We start from the raw sequence: 18718 nt of genomic DNA, 5'->3' as shown, positions 1-18718 counted from the left end.
GTTTTCAAGGCTGGTTGCCCATGACTTCCCATGGAGTGCAGCCCAAGATAAAAAAGCATTTTAATAATGAATCTGGACTGCAGCTTGAGAGAAAATGGACTTTGGAGATGTTTACAGCTGCGGCAAACCCAGTTTCAGAATAATATAGATGAATAAAACAGTTAGTGGCGGAAAAAGCTTGTCAGAAAAGAACCACACACCATCTGGATTCATACTCCAACTGGTCCTCCAATTTCCGCACCTTCTTCTTAACAATGCCCATTTTCTTAGTGTCAATGAAGAGTGCATTTTCCTGGGAGGAAAACAAAAAAATCCTACTTCAGTTTTAATCTTAATGTAATGCAATTCATGTTCTTGCTTCTCTAGGCTCAAACTTACCCCGGTAGCCAATTTTGCATACATCACTCCATTCCACTCTCCCTCAATGGAGCAGAATGACTTCTTATCATTGGGGGCACTGAAAGAGGAAACAGTTTGAATATTGAGTGCTTTCAATTTAAATGGATATTAAAGCATCTGATGCTTAAAGGGACAGTTTACACAAACATTTAAAATATGTCATTATTTACTCACCCTCATGATGTTCCAAACCCATATGACTTGGGTATGTTTGGCAGAACGACGTCTCAGTCACCATTCACTTTCATTGTAAGGGAAAAAGAAGCAATGAAAGTGAATGGTGACTGTGGCTAACATTCTGCCAAACATCTCCTTTTGTGTTCCACAGAGACAGAAAGCCATACGGGTTTGGAACAACTTGAGGGTGAGTAAATGAGGACTGAATTTTCATTTTGAAGTGAACTCTCTCTTATAAATATCACCTTGACTTACAAAATCTCAGCAGTTATCCTGTGCTTCTTTCCTCCGTAGAATGGTTTGGTGTGGAAAACTATATTGGCACTGTAGCCAGATTTGGAACAGGAAATATTACACTCCCCACCAAGCTCCACCCATGGAACAGTGAGGATTGACCTATGAGGGCACAGTTGGATGGATGAGATGCCCCAACTCTTATATAATAGCATAATACTCATCTCAAAAACAGAGATAGAAGCAGACAATGCTTACCTTCCATAGCCATTGGGAAAAGTAAGAATATAATGCTCATCATGTTCAAGACAAGACACACAACCTACGGTAGAAAGGAGAGGACAATTAAGCAATGCTGTTGTGCTGATGAGCAACTTTATTACTATTGAGAATTGAACACTGCAGTAACTATTGTCAATTGACTGTCCCTGCCTACCTTGACCAATATTATGGACACCAATAGACATTCCAAGGAACTTCGATTTTGTCCAGATGTGGGCATTGAACTGGATTTTTTTCCCGAAACACTCTGCATAAAATGCAGATACTGGAGAAAAAAAAAAATGCACTAAGAAAACAAAAATCAATAGACTAAGTAACAAAGTATAAGGAAATGGGTAAAATATGGGAGGGTGGAGGGGTCTTGTTCGCAACTTTGATTCTTGAAGTCTTTAAATTTATCAATCAATTATGACTAGTAAGTTGAGCACTCACTGGGAGGGTGGTGAGAAACCTGCTCCGCCACAAATGACACACTGTTCTTGCTACTCCACGGCACTGGCCCCTCTGATACAGACTCCTAGAAAGACAGTCAGTGAGACAGAGAGAGAGCAGGACAAAGAGAGAGAGAGAGAGAGAGAGAGAGAGAGAGAGAGAGAGAGATAGATAGAAAGATAAAATATAATACAATTACAGGGAACACTATAATTCTATTCATCCCACTGTCATCTTTATTTGATTCTAGATTCCAACATTTCTATTGAAAAAGAAGCTGCTCATCTTAGTTCATTGCACCAAATAAGATAAATTACTGCAAACATTCTCTTCTTTGAAAAACACATTCAGTGTGAACAACTCCTTAAAGGGATATTTCACCCCCAAAATGTTAATTCTCTCATCATTTACTCACCCTCATGTCACCCGAGATGTGTATGACTTTCTTTCTTCTGCAGAACAAAAACAAAGATTTTTTTGAAGAGTATCTCAGTTCTGTAGGTCCATACAATGCAAGTGAATGATGACCAGCCAAATAAAGCATATAAAGGCAGCATAAAAGTAATCCATATGACTCCAGTGGTTAAATCCATATCTTCAGAATCAATGCGATTAATGTGGCTGAGAAACCAATGAATATTTATGTCCTTTTTTACCATAAATCTCCACTTTCACATTCTTTAACATTCTGAAAGTGAAAGTGGAGATTTATGTTAAAAAACACATAAATATTGATCTGTTTCTCACCCACACCTATCAGATCACTTCTGACGATATGGATTTAACCACTGGAGTAATATGGATTACTTTTATACTGCCAATGTGCTTTATGGAGCTTCAAATGTCTGGTCACCATTCACTTGCATTGTATGGACCTACAGAGCTGAGATATTCTTCTAAAAAATCTTTGTTTTTGTTCTGCAGAAGAAAGAAATCATACACATCTGGGATTGCATGAGGGTGAGAAAATGATGAGATAATTCACATTTTTGGGTGAACTATCCATTTAAACCTTCAAACACACACTCACAGAAGAAGAAGAATCCTCAGAGGATTCAGAGGGCAGGTCCCAGTGACAGAAGAACACCTCGCCCAAAATGGGGTTGTAGGGCTTCTTGGCCACAGATCCTTTCCGACCAGCGTGAAAGGCAGAGAGGTACCACTTCACCACCTGCACCATGCGGTCCCTTGGATCCTGCTGATCAGCAATACTGTAGGGCATGCCAGCGAAATCATTTAAAAAATGAGTGCCAAAGTACTAGTATTTATGAGGGAGCACTGCAGCAGTGCTCAATACAAAAACAATAAAAAATCTCTACATTATCCACTCAAAGACAAAACGAGTTATTTATGATTGGACTGAAAAATTATTGATTAGAAGTAAATCACAAGAGTTGTGAGCTGGAGCTCAGGCTCAACTAGTCAATAATGACAGCACTGCTCTAATACATTTTTTACAAGATTTACAGGAATTAAGAAAGGAAAGACCATATGGTAGCACAACTGTCAGATCCACATCCAAGACAGGACGAGTGCAGCCCAGAACTTGCTTATCCACATTGCTGCATATTCTGCCCAAGAGACTGCCTGACTGATATGTAAAGTGACTAACCACAATTACTTTTTCCAGAAAGTGCCATTTAGGGGGAGGTTTATCTGCAATTGATGATGTCATAATAATAAACCAGTATGAATAAAAAGTAATGAAAATAATGTAGTGGGAGACCCTATGAACATTGGAAAAATAGTGGTAAAGGAAGTCCAAAATGAATAAGTTTAAACTATTTTGCAGACTTTTTACAGAATTGTGTAATAAATTGAAATATATACAGATATGCTCGTGGTTATCAAGTTAACTTGCTACTAAGTGCAAATTGAGTGATTATTTCATCCTCAAAAGCACTTTGGTCCCCAACCCTGTACCTAAAATGACTTTGTTTCCAGATGGACTTAATAAAAAAAAGAAGATCCAGTGATTTTACCACAGGAAGTTGTGTAAAGTAAGCCAATCTGACTAGAGCTTGCGAGATCAAGAAGGCACTTTCCATTTTTGTGTGCAATCTGCACCAGACAGTCAGTGAACGAACAGTAAGCATGCCGTCTGAAGGGAACATTACCTTACAAACAAATCCGGGTGTGCAAAGAAGTCAGCATACATTTCCAGTAACGACCTTCGTTCCAAGATGAATGTCGGCAAGACAACCTGAGGATGAAAAAGGAAGATAAGAGGTAGAAATGAAAGGAAAAAAAAAAAAACAGAAGAATGAGAAAGAGCTTGTTTGTGTTTACCTTGGTAAGATCCATGCCCAGTCGCACTTGAGAGAGGAGATGCATGATGACACTCTTGTGTTCTTCCACAGATTCGCCCTCTCCCTCATCATCCTTCTCATCATGACTGTCAAACTGATCTGAGAAAAACATGAACACACACATAAACCAAAAGAACACTGAATGTCTTATTTAATGTAAAAATAGAGCAAACAAATAATTAACAGCAGCACTGAGAAAAGAGTCACAAAACAAACATGTTATTTGCAATGGTGCAGTCTAGTGAACATGTAAAGGAATCACTCTCCCTCCCCAAAAAATTATTTACTCAGCATAATGTCGTTCCAAACCTGTATGGCTTTCTTTCTATGGAACACAAAAGGAGTTACTTCCAGCAACATTTCCAAGCTGCTCTTTTCCATACAATGAAAGTGAATGGTGACCACGGCTATAAAGCAAGAATTTCAGTGAGTAATGACTCAAATTTCAGTCTGTTCCTCACATAACTATCATTTGGCTTCAGAAGAATCTCATTAACTAAATTTATGGTGCTTTTTACAGCTTTACAGCCTTTAGTCCCCATCCACATTCATTGTATGGAAGAGAGCAGCTTGGACATTCTGCTATATGTCTTCTTTTGTGTTCCACAACAGAAAGTTAAACTGGTTTGTATTTTTGGCTGAACCATCCCTTTAAATGTGCAAGATGTGCGTTTTGTGTACCTGCATCAGTGGTGCCATTAGACATTGAGGAGTTGATGGATTCGTTGGTGTCTGGTCGTTTTAGCGGTGTACTGTCTTCGCTGCTCACAGCAGCATTTCTGTTCAGGCTGGATTCACAAACACAACAAACAAGAACATTATGTTTATTCCCAGGATATTTGATGTGGAGATGCAGGAGATTGTGTGTGTGTGTGTGTGTGTGTGTTTATATGCGGGTAAGTATGAGTGTAACTGTGTCCATGCACCATTTTAATTAGGTCAGAGTGTTTATTTTGGTGTTATGCAGAAAATTGCGGGGTAGTATGAGTGTGTTTATCTCCAAGCAGTATTGTTTTTTCTCTATTCAGTGCTACGGTTAATGTGTGTGTGGGCAGGTGATACTATAATTTACTCATCCAGCATTGTTTAAATGGTAATGCTTATACAGCATTTATAAATCTGTGTTAATTTTAGTTAATAACAATAGAATTGCTCATTGTTAGTGCATAGTGCTTTAACTAATGTTAACAAACAGAACCTTATTGTAAAGTGTTACTGTTTTAATAGGTTCTAATTGTAAAATGAGTGTGTGTTTATATATGCATTAATGTAATTCAATCCATGGTGTGTTTGTATGCATGTATATAACTCACACTTCACAGTGATTGATGGATTTTCTGTGTGTAACTCACTCTATGCAGTGTTTCGGTGAGGTGCTGTTCTGATAAAACTCATCCGCGTCGTAAAACTCGTCTTCGCTACTGGAATAAGAGAAGTCAGGAATGGTGTGAGGTGGTACGTTCATGTGGCTGGGCGACGTTCCACTGCTGCTAGGAGCTGAGGGACCACTCCCTGAAAATAAAAGCAAGAAAATTAACCAATACATGTGTGTCAATATATTGAGTGTGTGTGCTGGGGAACTCTTGAGTATACCACTCATTTAAAAACTAAAACCACCACTGCCAACGGTCAGATTAGCTTCCTGTTATGGGTTGAGGTTTTGTGCTTTTGAATAAGTGGGTGGCATAATCTGCTTCAAATAAACAGCATGATCCATGAGCTCCTCTAGATAGTTAGCAATATCCTACACAGCTGATTACACAAGCACAAGCTCTGATTGCTAAAACTAGCAACATGTCAGTGGCATTACATAATAACATCAGCCACCCCATACACATCTATGGTGACCTATTCAACAATCTTTAACACAAAACATTCAGTTCGACCTTATCAAAAGCCACTGTTTGAGCACTAGTAGGCTGAACCTTTTAAACTTGAATCCACCTTCGCTGTTTTATTTCTTCCCACAAAACATGAATATTCAAATACAAGGGTCACGCCCACCATCACTGCCAATCACTCTTATGCAAATGCCAAACCTTTCTTACCAAAGCGACTTTACAAAAACCTGCGGTCTCACATAAGTTTTCACATTAATGTTGAATGTTGATATGTAATTACATAATTAAGTTCTACTTAATTATTCAAGGAATGTACCAGGTTCAGTACAAGTTAAGCTCAATCAAAAGCATTTGAGGCATAATGTTGATTACCACAAAAAACAAAAAAAAACAAAAAACTGTCAGGGCTTTCAATGGAAGTAAATGGGCCCAGTCCACAAAAGTATAAGTAACGTATATGTCACGAACCATGCTCCTCTGCCCCATCCCCGCTTCCTCGAGCACGCACACGCGCTACCCTTCGTCCAGCTCACGCGCACGCTCGTCTTCACCGAGCACACACACGCACTCCGCGAGTGTACTCGCTCGCTTCCCGCTTCCTCGCTCCGCCCCCTCGAGCTTCCTCGCTCGTTTTGCTCGCTCGAGCTTGCACGCTCGTTTTTGCTCCTACGAGCTCACACGCTCGTACACTATCTCCCCCCTGCGGGCTCTCATGCACGCTCCTATGGCCAGAACATTATGACCACCTGCACTCGTCTCATCACCTTTCATTGTTTACACCTGCACCTTCCCCTATAAATATCACAGCACACTCGTCTCCCGCTTGTTGGTTATTGTGTTTAGTTTCCCATCTCTTTGCCCCCCGCTAGTCTCGTCTAGTTTAGTACTCCTCTCGTTTACCCCTTAGCTTGCCAGCTCCCCTTGTTCCCCTGTCTTTTGCTCCCACTAGTCCCGTCTCGCTGATTCTGATTACCCCGGCTTTGACCCTACGCTTTCCACGACCTCTCTCTTTGGATTTTCCCCTTTTATATTCTCCGATTCCCGGCTTCGACCTCTCGCTCCCCTTGACTACTCTTCACTGGATTTGCCCCTAGATTGTACTTTTGCCTGCCTGCAATAAAACGCAGTTTGACTTACATTGTGACTGTCTCTTCTTGTGCGGGTTACAGTATATTTGTTTTAAAAGTGTAGCCACAATACATAAATGTTTTATGTGTTACCACAATTTTAGTGTGATAAATCAGGGATTTACTGGCTTTACGGTATTTAACACGTCATCATGACAACAATGTTGTAATATTGGATATAACTTTACACAGATACGATTGGAAAGCGATTTTTATCACACTAAAATCATGTTAACAGATGTTCCAAACTTTAAAATATCCTAGAACCATTGCAAACGCAATGAGCAGATTTTTAAAATAAAAAGCACTAAAAAAAGAAGCGCTACACTGTATAGCTCAATAGATGCCAAATAACGTGTCCAGCAGCTTTTTCCCCCAAAATGAAGATGTTAGGTTAAAATGTACAGGCATGCAATATGTGCATTGTAGATGCTGTGACAAGTCACCATTTTATCACCTTATTATGATCACCTTTCAACTTATTTTTAGAAGTACAAATAAACCAATGTCTCGAATGATATGAGGTCATGGAAACTGCAAGTATGATAATTTCTGGGTAACATTTTACAACAATGTTTGCATTAGGTATCATTAACAATGTATAATACAATTTTCCAGCATTTATTAATCTTGACTAATGTCAATTACTAAATATACAATTGTTTATTCATATTGTATTAACTAATGTTAACTTGTACCATTTCTAATGTTAAAAATGGACTATTATATATGTAGAAATTACTATAAATAAATTACATGTTTTAAATAGGGCATCAAAATATATATTTGTAAACAAATGTAAAGAATAAACATATACCTCTTAGAGAGCAGAGATCTTTGCAGAAATGATGGTTTGGCTATTTTCCAGATTAATTGCTAATATTTTCAACCTATGCAAGTTTTTCCGTCTTTATATCGGCAGTGTCTGAATTCCTTCCCCAGCAGATTATTTTTGTTAAAACGTGAAAATCCCTAATGATTTGTCAAGCGCTGTTTCTGCTCTCTTTTACACAAAATAAGCTTCGAAGACTCAAATAGCCATAAAGCAATATTTTTACAACTTATTTCCTGTGTTTCTGTCAGGTGTGTACATTATAAAGCAAGATGTGCTATCTGTATCTAATAATAGTTATAAGAAGCCGCGCTCGATTTTCCAGCAATACTTTGCGTTATGAATAAATTATGCAGATTAGTGTGCACTGCTTAGCTTTACTTCTTGACAGTTTTAGATATACTTCTATTATTTTATTTGATGTAACTTTCAGTTATTTGTCTTTTAGTGATTATTCATCACTCATTTTATACTTAAAATGTTATTTGTATTTTTCACCGTCATTGTGATGTTGTATTTTAAATGATCAGGTCCATGCGTATTGCATGCTCTCTTGTAAGCACGATATAAACCATAGGACTTTTGAAAATGTAAAATAAAAGTCATCAATCTTTCTTGATATTATAACTTGTTTGTTTACTTTGCACATGTTCGCTTCCTTTCCAGGGCCCTCCCAGGCACGTTGGGGCCCTGGGCAGCCGCCTGTTTCACCTGTAGAATGGGATAGCCCATTACCAGTATGTTTTCTTGTACAATACACTTAGAAAGGCTGAATGTGTGTGTGTGTGTGTGGGCCAATAAACTTAAATTGGCTTTGCTTATTTTATGACACAGACAAGGACTTGTAACTCTAACTTGTATGACTCAGACTCACGCCGGTTTCACACTGCACGCGTTAGCAGCGCGTAAGCAGCGCGTATTCTTTTCGGCGCCCATGTTAACAGATTAGAGCATTTACACCGCACGCAGAGGCGGCGCGGCAGCGCGTAGCAGGAGCAGAGCAGGAGCAGCAGTGCCGCGATTGTTTCGGCGTCCTGTCTATTTTTGACGCGCGGCTTACGCTGAATTAAAGTGACAATGCATTGATCATGGCAAAAATACACAGCAGTTACCAAAAGCGCATTGATGATATCTATTGTGTTTTAAACAGTCAATCAAATGACCTTCATCAATTTAAAAAGATAACAAATGTCCAAAAACAAACTTGTTGCCCAAACTACAAAAACAAGTTTAAATAATTTATACTGCCAGTTTAGTTTAAGTTAGATTAATTTAATGTATAAATGTATATACACATAACTAATATATATATATATATATATATATATATATATATTGTCATAAGGATGTCATGCTGACAATCATAAACAAAAGCACGTGGTGTCACAGCCGGCATGGTCGAGTGCACCTGAAAATATAATAATGGACGACACTCGTCTCATTGTGGAGGTTGAGAAACGTTCAGTTATTTATGATCCACGAAATATGCTTTATAAAGACTCACAGGCAAAGGAAAAGGCATGGGATGAAGTTGCAGTAGCTCTTGGTGCCGATGGTAAGTAATTTAAAAGTGTTTTTGACAACCTTTCCCTGGCCCAAACAACTTAACTCAATATAGAAAGTGAAATAGAATAGACATGTTATTATAGCACACATTCAGTATGCATGATTTTGTTGAATTTTCGAGAAACTGTGCTGTTTGTTATTACACACATTTATGAATTATCTTTAAGATGTTCATGATGGGTAATGTTTGTAAATTAGATGTGTATCAGACATTTCAACAATCTAAATAAAAAATCTTTCTCCAAGAAACAACAAATGTAAGCATTTATTTACATTTTGCACACAGTAAACACACATAAATAAGAGAAGCAGATGTAACTGCAAGTCGCTGCTTGGGTTCAATGGACTGCCTGTAGTTTGTTGTTTGCCTTGTTAGTTGGCCTACAATCAGGGAAAGAATGTGATCCACTTGCTCTGCATTCATCCTGAAGAAGTTTAGGTGTCGGTCACAGTCAAGACGGAGTTCGGCGACAAGATGGTAATATGCACCATATTCTCTCCTTCGTCGGTTCATGGAGTGAACCCAAAGTCTGCGTCTTTTCCGTAGTCTTCGTAATAGCAAATACAGCGCAATGGCCTTCCTTCTATCAACAACTCGCACTACACGGTCAACAAAAACAAAGATGAACCAAAAGTTATATAATATTATATTAATATTATTATAATAATATAATATAAATGTATTTGAAAACGAAATAAAGCAATGCCAACTTACCCATTATAGTGTAGCCTACTTTGTCTGTAAACACGCCGCGCGCGTCAAACGCTGTCAGTATGAAAGCAAAACGCACGTGTCCTGCTTCCGCTCACCGTATGCACTGCTCCTGCGCTGCTTACGCTCTGCTAACGCGTGCAGTGTGAAACCGGCGTCAGACTCAATATTGGTGACTTGGACTCGGACTTGGACTCAACTCAGACACGAGATCTAGTGACTTGACTACAACACTGGATGCTACATCCAAGCCGCTAGGTGTCAGTGTAAATCCAAGATGACACAAAGACAAAAGTTACTGAGTGCACCTTTAAAGCCATAATATACCTTTGATACTAATGAAAAATATACTTATGGAATTATTTAGTAACATATTGTCAGACATTGAACATAAATTAGTTAATTTGGTCATTTAGGATATTAAAGTGTTTCATAAATACAGTATTGTAAAGCATTGTAGGAAAAATATCTTAGCAATACAAAGATGAAACAGCTGATATGAATTGCTGATATGAACACAGTGACAGTATCAATGTAATTCTGAGACCGTCAGTCTAATAAATAAAAAGTTTCTTCATGCTGGTAAGTCTGCCCACAAACCTTTCCACGTAAATCAGCTCTATTGAAAACGCAAGCACTTTTGGTCTAAATTTAAATGGAATCCTAATTCACAGTCTGTAGTTTGTTCAGATTCAAGAACTTGATTGTTTTATGTCTAGTTTCCTGCCCTGCTGTCCAGATTGCTACCGATCTGTTGTGATTTTGCTGAGCTCAGCTTGTCCTCCACTACCTCAGCAGAAGCTGGTCTCTCTCTGATGCACTAATGATAGTCAGGGGAAAACACACTCACTGCAGAGAGAACAGCTCTGTCGGCATCCCCACTGCAGCGGAATACTACAGGAATACTGCTTCTTCTAACATTTAAAGTACAGAAGTTATAAGTTCAAATAGGAGTATGAAGTTATAGCAAAATAGTAAAACAAAAATAACAGTTTACAATTCTTAAAGGAAAACGCTGTCATTATTTACTCATCCTCACGTCACTCCAAACCTGTGTGCTGTTAATTCTACCATGGAACACATAAGAAGACATTTTTAAAGAATAATTACAATGCTCTTGCCATACAATGACAGTTCATAGTGACCAAAGTGTCCAAAAGGGTTTGAAAAGACACAATGGTTTAGTAAATAATAACAGAATTTTCATTTTTGGGTTAAGTATTCCTTTTAGACCTTCTTCGGTCTTTGGTCATTTTGAAAGATTTGATTTGTATTTTTTTTTTTATAATAATATATTTTTGGCTGAACACCACTATTTTCGCTGTCAGTCATATTGCTTATGTCTAGTTATCTGAAGCAGTGTTGTCAAAACTCCGCCCTATTCCGAATATGGGCTGGGGAGCACCAGCTCATTTGCATTTAAAGACACACTCACAAAAACAGCTTGTTTTTATTCTCACCCAAAAATTGCCATTTTAAACATGGTATAATAAATGATCTGTAGGGTATTTTGAGCTGAAACTTCACAGACACATTCTGGGGACACCAAAGATTTCAATTACATCTTGTGAAAAGGGGCATAATAGGTGCCCTTTAAATTTTTTTTATAAAATACACGATTACTGTATCCGGTCAAATGTGACCAGAAATACTGAGCATCAGGCTGTAACAAAGACTGTAGAAGGGTTAAGAAATTATTTGGAGGTATAAATTATTGAATGTTTATTTGGATATTTTAATTTGAATATTTTTTTTGGACAGAGATATTAGAAATCTAGCACCAATTATTTCTGTAAAGCTGTTTGATTAACAACCTGTGAAAAATCTAACCCTGATTAGTGAACCAGCACCACCGGCACACAATAAAGGCAAAGAAAAACCTGCATCTGAAGCTCAACAAATGCCACATCACACAGACTATTTGAAGGTGACTCCTTCAAACTGACTCCTCCTGAATTGTCTTCAAAATTTGAATGATAGAATTGAATGTACTCTTTTCACTTTAAGATTCATCCTAATATACTGCTTTTTTAACGGTTTGCCTTCTTATTTAGCAGCTTTTACCTGCTAAATAACAAACATATATCCATAACTTTCCCACTAGAGTAATTTTCCAAATAAATATGAGTTTAGTTTCACGCCAATGCTCATAATATTTTAGTTTGACTTTTTACCTAGTACACTAGGTACCTTTCATGACTGGCTGACTATTGTTTTGTACCTGTGCTGTTGGGAGTGAGTGTCTGAAGGCTGCCCATCACAGAGACAACAGGACCCATGGGTAAAGAAGAAGGCCTCTGTTCCGTTTTACAAACCTGAGCTCCATCTGTGGATAAAAACACACCCCTTATGTGACCTTGGTTTTAAAATACATACACGCAGAATTTGCAAACCAAATCTAAACTCTGAGCTTCTAAATCAGTGGAGGGCAATGCAGAGAAGCCATCAACAAGAGCATGTGACATTTTTAAAGAAGGACATGCAGAGAGAGAGAGAGAGAGAGAGAGAGAGAGAGAGAGAGAGAGAGAGAGAGAGAGAGCGACAGCTCACCTGTGGGGAGAGTGGTCTGCATTGGCATGGCACTGACTGCAGAGGTGTTGAGAGGGTTAGGTTGAAATAGCCCATCCACTGGGTTTATAGTGCTCTGCAGAAAACCACAGATACAAAACAAAACACAGTTCTCATAGGAATACACATTATAAATAAAACCTCTCGCAGGAGTGTTCAGTCTCAACGCCCAACCCAACTATCATAGGAATCCTCAGGGGACCATACATTACTTGTGATCTTGAGTTACTATGCAGATCTGGTAAAAGAAATATTTCACTAAAAATAAGCATTCAGTCATCAGTTTATTCAACATCATTCCAAACATTACAAAATGACAAAAAGGCACCGTGACAGTATAATAAAAGGGGTTAAAAGGACTCTAAAAGGCACAAAATTCCAAGTCTTCTGAAGCTGTATGCTAGTTTTGTGTGAATAGCCACTTTCACAGACTGTAATGACGCATTTCCGTCTCATTTTAGCAGTAATTTAGATTCAAACAGTTTTTATATTTTCAAATGTTTTTTTTTTTAATTTATTGTTCATTTATAACATTATTGTTAGTGTTAATTATCCTTGCATTTCCAAAAAAACTGCAGTAATTGTTTCAAATAAAGTTTCTGAGTGCCAGTAAATATGGCATTATTCTTTCTTTTGACTGCATGATCCATCTCCAGTGTTCCCCTATATGAATTAACCTATTAGCGCAGCTGATAAAAATTTCACAAGGTTCATTAATATTCTTGATGCAACGTAACGCTTGCACCTAGTGCGTGCAGTAGTGATTATTTGTTTGTGAACAAATGTGTCTTTTTAAACTAATCTTTTAAGTGAATGAATTGTTCTTGTTCCCCTCCATACACTGACTCATATTTCCTGTTCACTGACATCTCTCCCTTTCAAAGCCAATGAGCTCTAGTTTGAAGTGGGAGATTGCTTTGGTGGCTTTTCATGCCTGTAAAGACTGACTATAGCACGAGCCAATGGCAGTCGAATGTGGGCTGTGAAGGAGCATATTATTGGTTTGACCCACTGAACAAATACGCCCCTTCACTGAATGAGTGAGGATCAGGATCTGTTGACCAACTGAAGGAGCGGAGGAGGTATGCTGTTTTTTTACTTTGGTAATCTCATTCAACAAGGAGAGAAAGTGGCTGGGTGAAGTAGGAGTAAAAGTGACTGATGACTTGACAATGACATCAAGACGTATTTGAATCACTTATTATTTTTAGGCTAATATTGTTGACTTTTTGTATAGTCATGGACAGCAGTACACAAAATGATAACTATGCTTTGTTGTCATTTGTGGGGAAAACGCTTATGATGCTTAAACACTCTGCTGAATTCTCTTAGTAGATTTGCAGATACACACATTTTTATAAAGTAGAATTAGACTTGATCCATCTGTTAACGACTCAGTGCTTTATCAATGGTTTAATGACTCACTCAAAACACAAAAGACATTAATTTGTTACTATATACTTGTTAAGGTGTGATTTACAAAAATTGACTGAACGAATCAGTGAACAAATCTGGTACATATGATCTATTTGCATTTATGTTTAATAAAATAGTGCAAGTAATTTTACGAGTTGAAGCGTTTCATTATTTGACAGTTATTACTACAGCTCTTTGGGATTCAAAAACCAAACAGCTCCCAGTAAATAAACACACACATGACAAGGAAAACATTAATAACCCATCTACAAAGATTCTTAGGTAATTTTCAGCAATTCCTCCACCAACACAGGTCTGGTCTGGCGTTACAGGCTCATGGAGGCGAGCACAGCAACACAGCTGCTGATAAAAATCCAAGGGGATAGACTGATCACTCTCTAGTTTTTCCTCTTTTGGAAAGTCATGGAAACGTAATAGTGGATTATTTATTTTGCTGTGGGATCAAATGGGAAGGCAAAAATAATATTTGCTATGGTCTCCCATATACCACTACAGAAGTTTTTCCCACTTGAGTTTACTAGCGAGTTCCAAACCCAAAAATGTGAAAAGGGTCCATAACTGCTTCATTTTCAGTCTGACACACAAAGCTATAATATGACTTCAGAAGACTTATAAAGCACACAGTTTCCATATAAGAAATACATGTTCAGGTTTGAAACCACATTGGAGTGAGCAAATGATAACAGAATATTCATTTTTGGGTGAAATACACTTTAAGGTGCTGAAACAATATGTGACAGGGCGGAGGGCGGGGCCGGGTCGTGATTATACACACCTGGTCCCTTATCAGGCTAATTAAGCCTCAGAGAGGGATAAAGGCCGATTGCGGATGGTGGTGCGACGAGAGAGAGAACACATGTGTGTGTGTATTTGTCTTTTGTTTAATTAATCATTAAAATATTGTTTATATCGCCAGGCTGGTTCTCACCTCCTCCTTTCCATTGGACTGCTTTTCACAATAAAAATAATCTACACTGATCAGACACAACATTAAAACCACCTCCCTAATATTGTGTATGTCCCCCTCGTCCCACCAAAAGAGCACCAACTCGCATCTCATAATTGCATTTAGAGATGATATTCTTCTCTGAATGCGGTTATCTGAGTTACTGTAGTCAGTTCGAACTACTCTGGCCATTCTTTGTTGACCTCTCTCATCAACACAGAACTGCCGCTCACTCAACGTTTTTTGTTTTTGGCACCATTCAGAGTAAATTCTATAGATTGTTGTGTGTGAAAATCCCAGGAGAATAGCAGTTACAGAAATACTCAATCCGGCTCTTCTGGCATCAACAATCATGCCGGTGAGCGGCAGTTCTGCAGAAGATGAGAGATTGATGAGAGAGGTCAACAGAGAATGGCCAGATTAGTTTGAACTGACAAAGCCTATGGTAACTCAGATAACTGCTCTGTACAATTGTGGTGAGAATAGGCGCTGTTTTGGCAGCACGAGGAGGACCTACACAATATTAGAGTAAGTGCTCTATATTCAGGATTTCACCATTTAGAAACTGTCGTTTAATTTCTGTTCTGTGGATTCTTTAGTGCTCTGGTTTCCTTAATGAAACAGTAAAAAGAAAGATGATGTGCTGTTAAAGACAACATGAAATCAAGATAAAACCAATTTTCTTTTTTTTATTTAAATATCTGATTTCTCTTTCTCATTTAATAAATGAGTACTTTGTAACCAAAATAATATTAATCAATTACATCACAGCCAAACAATATCAATATCCAATCAAATCCTAATAGACACAATCAAGTCCTGCCCTAAATTATTTCCCACCTATTGTTGCACTCAGTAATACATCAGATTGTGCAAATTACATATTTCATGTTGTCTTTAAGTATTTCATTTGATGTTTGATCCCTTTCCATACATAGACACCAATGAACAAGAAATGGTCAACAAGACTTTGATAATCAAGAGAAAGATTTGAAGAAAAAGAGTAAATCAGATTCAGTGTTTCTATTGCTCTGTTTCTAAATGAGCAACCTCACAGCTGTGGCTTGTGTCCATCACTTATTCTTCTCAATACACAAAATCCTTATAAGTCAATCTCTGCCTTATGGCACTGAGCATCTGTCAGTCGGCATTGACTTAGATAAGAGGCTATTAAGCTGTGCCTCTATGGCAATAAGACCAGCCCATAATCTTGCATACAACATGCATTAAAAGACAGCAAGGGGATGAAGCTACCCAGCATGCAATGTGAATTATTGATGTCACGGGACACAGCAGTGAGGAAACTCTACCAGAACACACACAAGACAGAAAACTACATGCAATCGACTGGAATGAGATTTGAAGGGTCTTTTCTACCCAGGGAATTTTAAAGGATTTAAACACCATTATTTGTTCTGAATAATCCCTGTTTCGTTGTTCAGCGACAGAGGCTACTGCACTAAATTAAAAGCCAATTAGAGTAATTAGAGCTCTGCGGTGAACACAAACACTAGAATGAGATTAAATAAAGAGGCAGCGAAACTCAGGGCAGTGGCAAAAAGACATCGAACATGGGTACATGGGTACAGACAGAAGAAAGAATCAGGCCACGAAAACAGCAGAACACAACATTTCATTTGGCTTTTGTGTGCTTTTATGAGTCCCTTATTACAGTCAGTACCTTATTTACAGTTTGTGTTTCCAATCCAATTTTTTTTTTTTTCTAACAGTGTCTCCTACAATCATATTTTTAAGTATGACTTAACTGTCCAAATACTTTTTGGGGCCAATGAAGGATCTCACATATGGTCTTGAGCAAAATCAAGGCCAAAAGGATTGTTACACAAATGGCCTGTGACAAGGGTTGAATGTGACTGCGTGTTACATAACTCGTAAGGTCTAGCCATGACAGTTATTGGCCCGATGAGAGCCTACGGGAAGGTTATAACAGGTCATCATCTGTTTGTCCTACATGGCTCAATAGCAATGTATGACAACAGAAAATCAATGGTTATTCTGTGTGTAAGTATATGTTTCTTACGTTTGCAGCGCTGGAAAAGTTAGACTAATCACATTGTCAGAGATTTTTAGATTGTTGACAATCATGACTATAGGAAAGAACAGGCCCAGAAATTTACCAACACAAAGAGTGAGAGAAAGTACAAGAGCAAAGCCATAAGATCAAGATCATGCACATCTCAGTTCAGTGATTCCAGTGGAAGAGAGAAAAGGAGCACGACTCAATTTAGATCATTGCTGAGGACACTTACTATTAGTCCATTTGCGTGTTGCTGTTCGTTACTTTGGTCCTTCAAATTTTAAAAAGAAAACACAAATTGATAAATACGGCAACTCCATAGCTGCAAAACAGCCACAAAAGATAAAGAGGACTCTAAAACCCTACTTAAAATGGCCTCCACCGATTGCTTTGCTTCATTTTTTGAGACAATAACAAAAGGTCACTTGAGATATTTTCACTTCCTGAATCTCTTAGAATCACCTCTCCAAACCATTTAAATGGTACATATTGGAATTTTGATAATCTAACCAAAATAAACATTAACAGGATTGTGGAAAATAGGTACATATACACTAACACAGACCCAGGGAAAATCAAAACTAGGGTACATGCACACACAAGCCAAATAGACAAGCGTTTTACCTTGGCAATCTGTAGTAGTACGATACAGTGTTTGATGGACTCAACCATACTCTAAAACACAAAAACAAGAAATGAAAACACCTTCTAGCACCAAAATTAGATCCAAGAAGCATTAAGAGGGTGAAGGTGCAGACGCTCTTACACAAGTCGTGTCCTTCAGGTTTTCGATTTTCTGTGGATAAACAAAAAATAAAATGGAAGAGAAATGGAACAGTTTCAGTTTAAATTGTGAAATTCCCTTGAATAAAAACAAAGAACAGAACATGCACCTTTAAACTTTTAAAGCAGAAATGAAAGTGTCAGTTTTTGACCAAATGAGAAGGCCTAAAACTGCAACTCTACTCTCTGTAAAAGCTTTTTCAAATCTAGCATCACTGCGTGTGAATACATTACACTGGATTTCATTTACTAATAATTTCATACAAATGTTCTTTCTTAGGTATCCAAAAAACACTAATTTGTTTTCGCTGAAAACGTATCGGTTACCTAACGTAAACTCGGTTCTCTCTAGATGAGGGAACGAGTATTGCCGGGAAAGATTTTTTCTGAGATATTGAAGCCAAAAAAAATTATCCTTAATTTTTGTATCCATTGTCAACGCAGTGCGGCAGCTGCAGACCTTGAGCGGGCTAGCTAGCGAGCTCATAGGTTGCTCTGCGGCAACTGCTGCAGCCTATAGACGAGCTTGGGCTAACTCGCGATCCAATGAGAGGCGTCCAGCGCTCACTGCATCAAAGCCCGCCAAAATGGGCGTGACTAGAGTGCATATAAGCGTAGTTCGTAGGCTGGAACCCTGGTTTTCATTGACTGAAGCGAAATATAATAAATTTGGAAAATAATATTTGGCCGGCAAGAATGCGGGTCATTGATTGTGTAATACATAAGCACATAGTGGGAAGGGAACGACAGAGCGGCGGTGCCGGTCTGTGTGGAATGTGTCCCATCAGTGCAGCTCACCAGGGGAGCTGTAGCGTATTAAACCGCTAGTAGTTTTGCCTGCAGAGCGGGCACTTCCATATTGTAAAATCTGACAAAGGTGGAGGGGGAAGTCCATCCCGCTGCCACACATATGTCGTGAATGGAAATCCCGCTGGACCATGCCCACGAGGATGCCATGCCTCTAGTGGAGTGAGCCCTAATGCCCTACGGGCATGGCAGTTCTTTTGACGCGTATGCAGCAGCAATAGCGTCCAC

At 38.4% G+C, this 18718-nt stretch overlaps 1 protein-coding gene across 4 annotated transcripts in view; it reads right to left on the bottom strand.

Moving 5' to 3' along the window:
- Window positions 1-18718, bottom strand: part of osbpl9 (oxysterol binding protein-like 9) — a 51714-nt gene that overhangs the window by 4648 nt on the left and 28348 nt on the right. For 3 of the 4 annotated variants that reach the window (XM_052094331.1, XM_052094333.1, XM_052094334.1), the window contains 16 exons: window positions 17667-17696; window positions 17525-17575; window positions 17133-17171; window positions 12462-12555; window positions 12133-12237; window positions 5186-5345; window positions 4515-4621; window positions 3814-3932; window positions 3642-3727; window positions 2555-2735; window positions 1525-1609; window positions 1247-1357; window positions 1069-1132; window positions 832-972; window positions 379-457; window positions 201-292 (listed from right to left, as the gene is read on the bottom strand). In XM_052094331.1, the coding sequence (XP_051950291.1) occupies window positions 201-292; window positions 379-457; window positions 832-972; window positions 1069-1132; window positions 1247-1357; window positions 1525-1609; window positions 2555-2735; window positions 3642-3727; window positions 3814-3932; window positions 4515-4621; window positions 5186-5345; window positions 12133-12237; window positions 12462-12555; window positions 17133-17171; window positions 17525-17575; window positions 17667-17696 (1544 nt within the window). The remainder of the gene's footprint in view (window positions 1-200; window positions 293-378; window positions 458-831; window positions 973-1068; window positions 1133-1246; window positions 1358-1524; window positions 1610-2554; window positions 2736-3641; window positions 3728-3813; window positions 3933-4514; window positions 4622-5185; window positions 5346-12132; window positions 12238-12461; window positions 12556-17132; window positions 17172-17524; window positions 17576-17666; window positions 17697-18718) is intronic. The other variant, XM_052094332.1, reaches the window with a different exon arrangement.

This window comes from Xyrauchen texanus, chromosome 27, assembly GCF_025860055.1.
Source record: "Xyrauchen texanus isolate HMW12.3.18 chromosome 27, RBS_HiC_50CHRs, whole genome shotgun sequence".
NCBI classification, from domain to species: domain Eukaryota; kingdom Metazoa; phylum Chordata; class Actinopteri; order Cypriniformes; family Catostomidae; genus Xyrauchen; species Xyrauchen texanus.
Note: the sequence above shows the minus strand (reverse complement) of the source record. Positions and strands in the feature narration are given on the sequence as shown.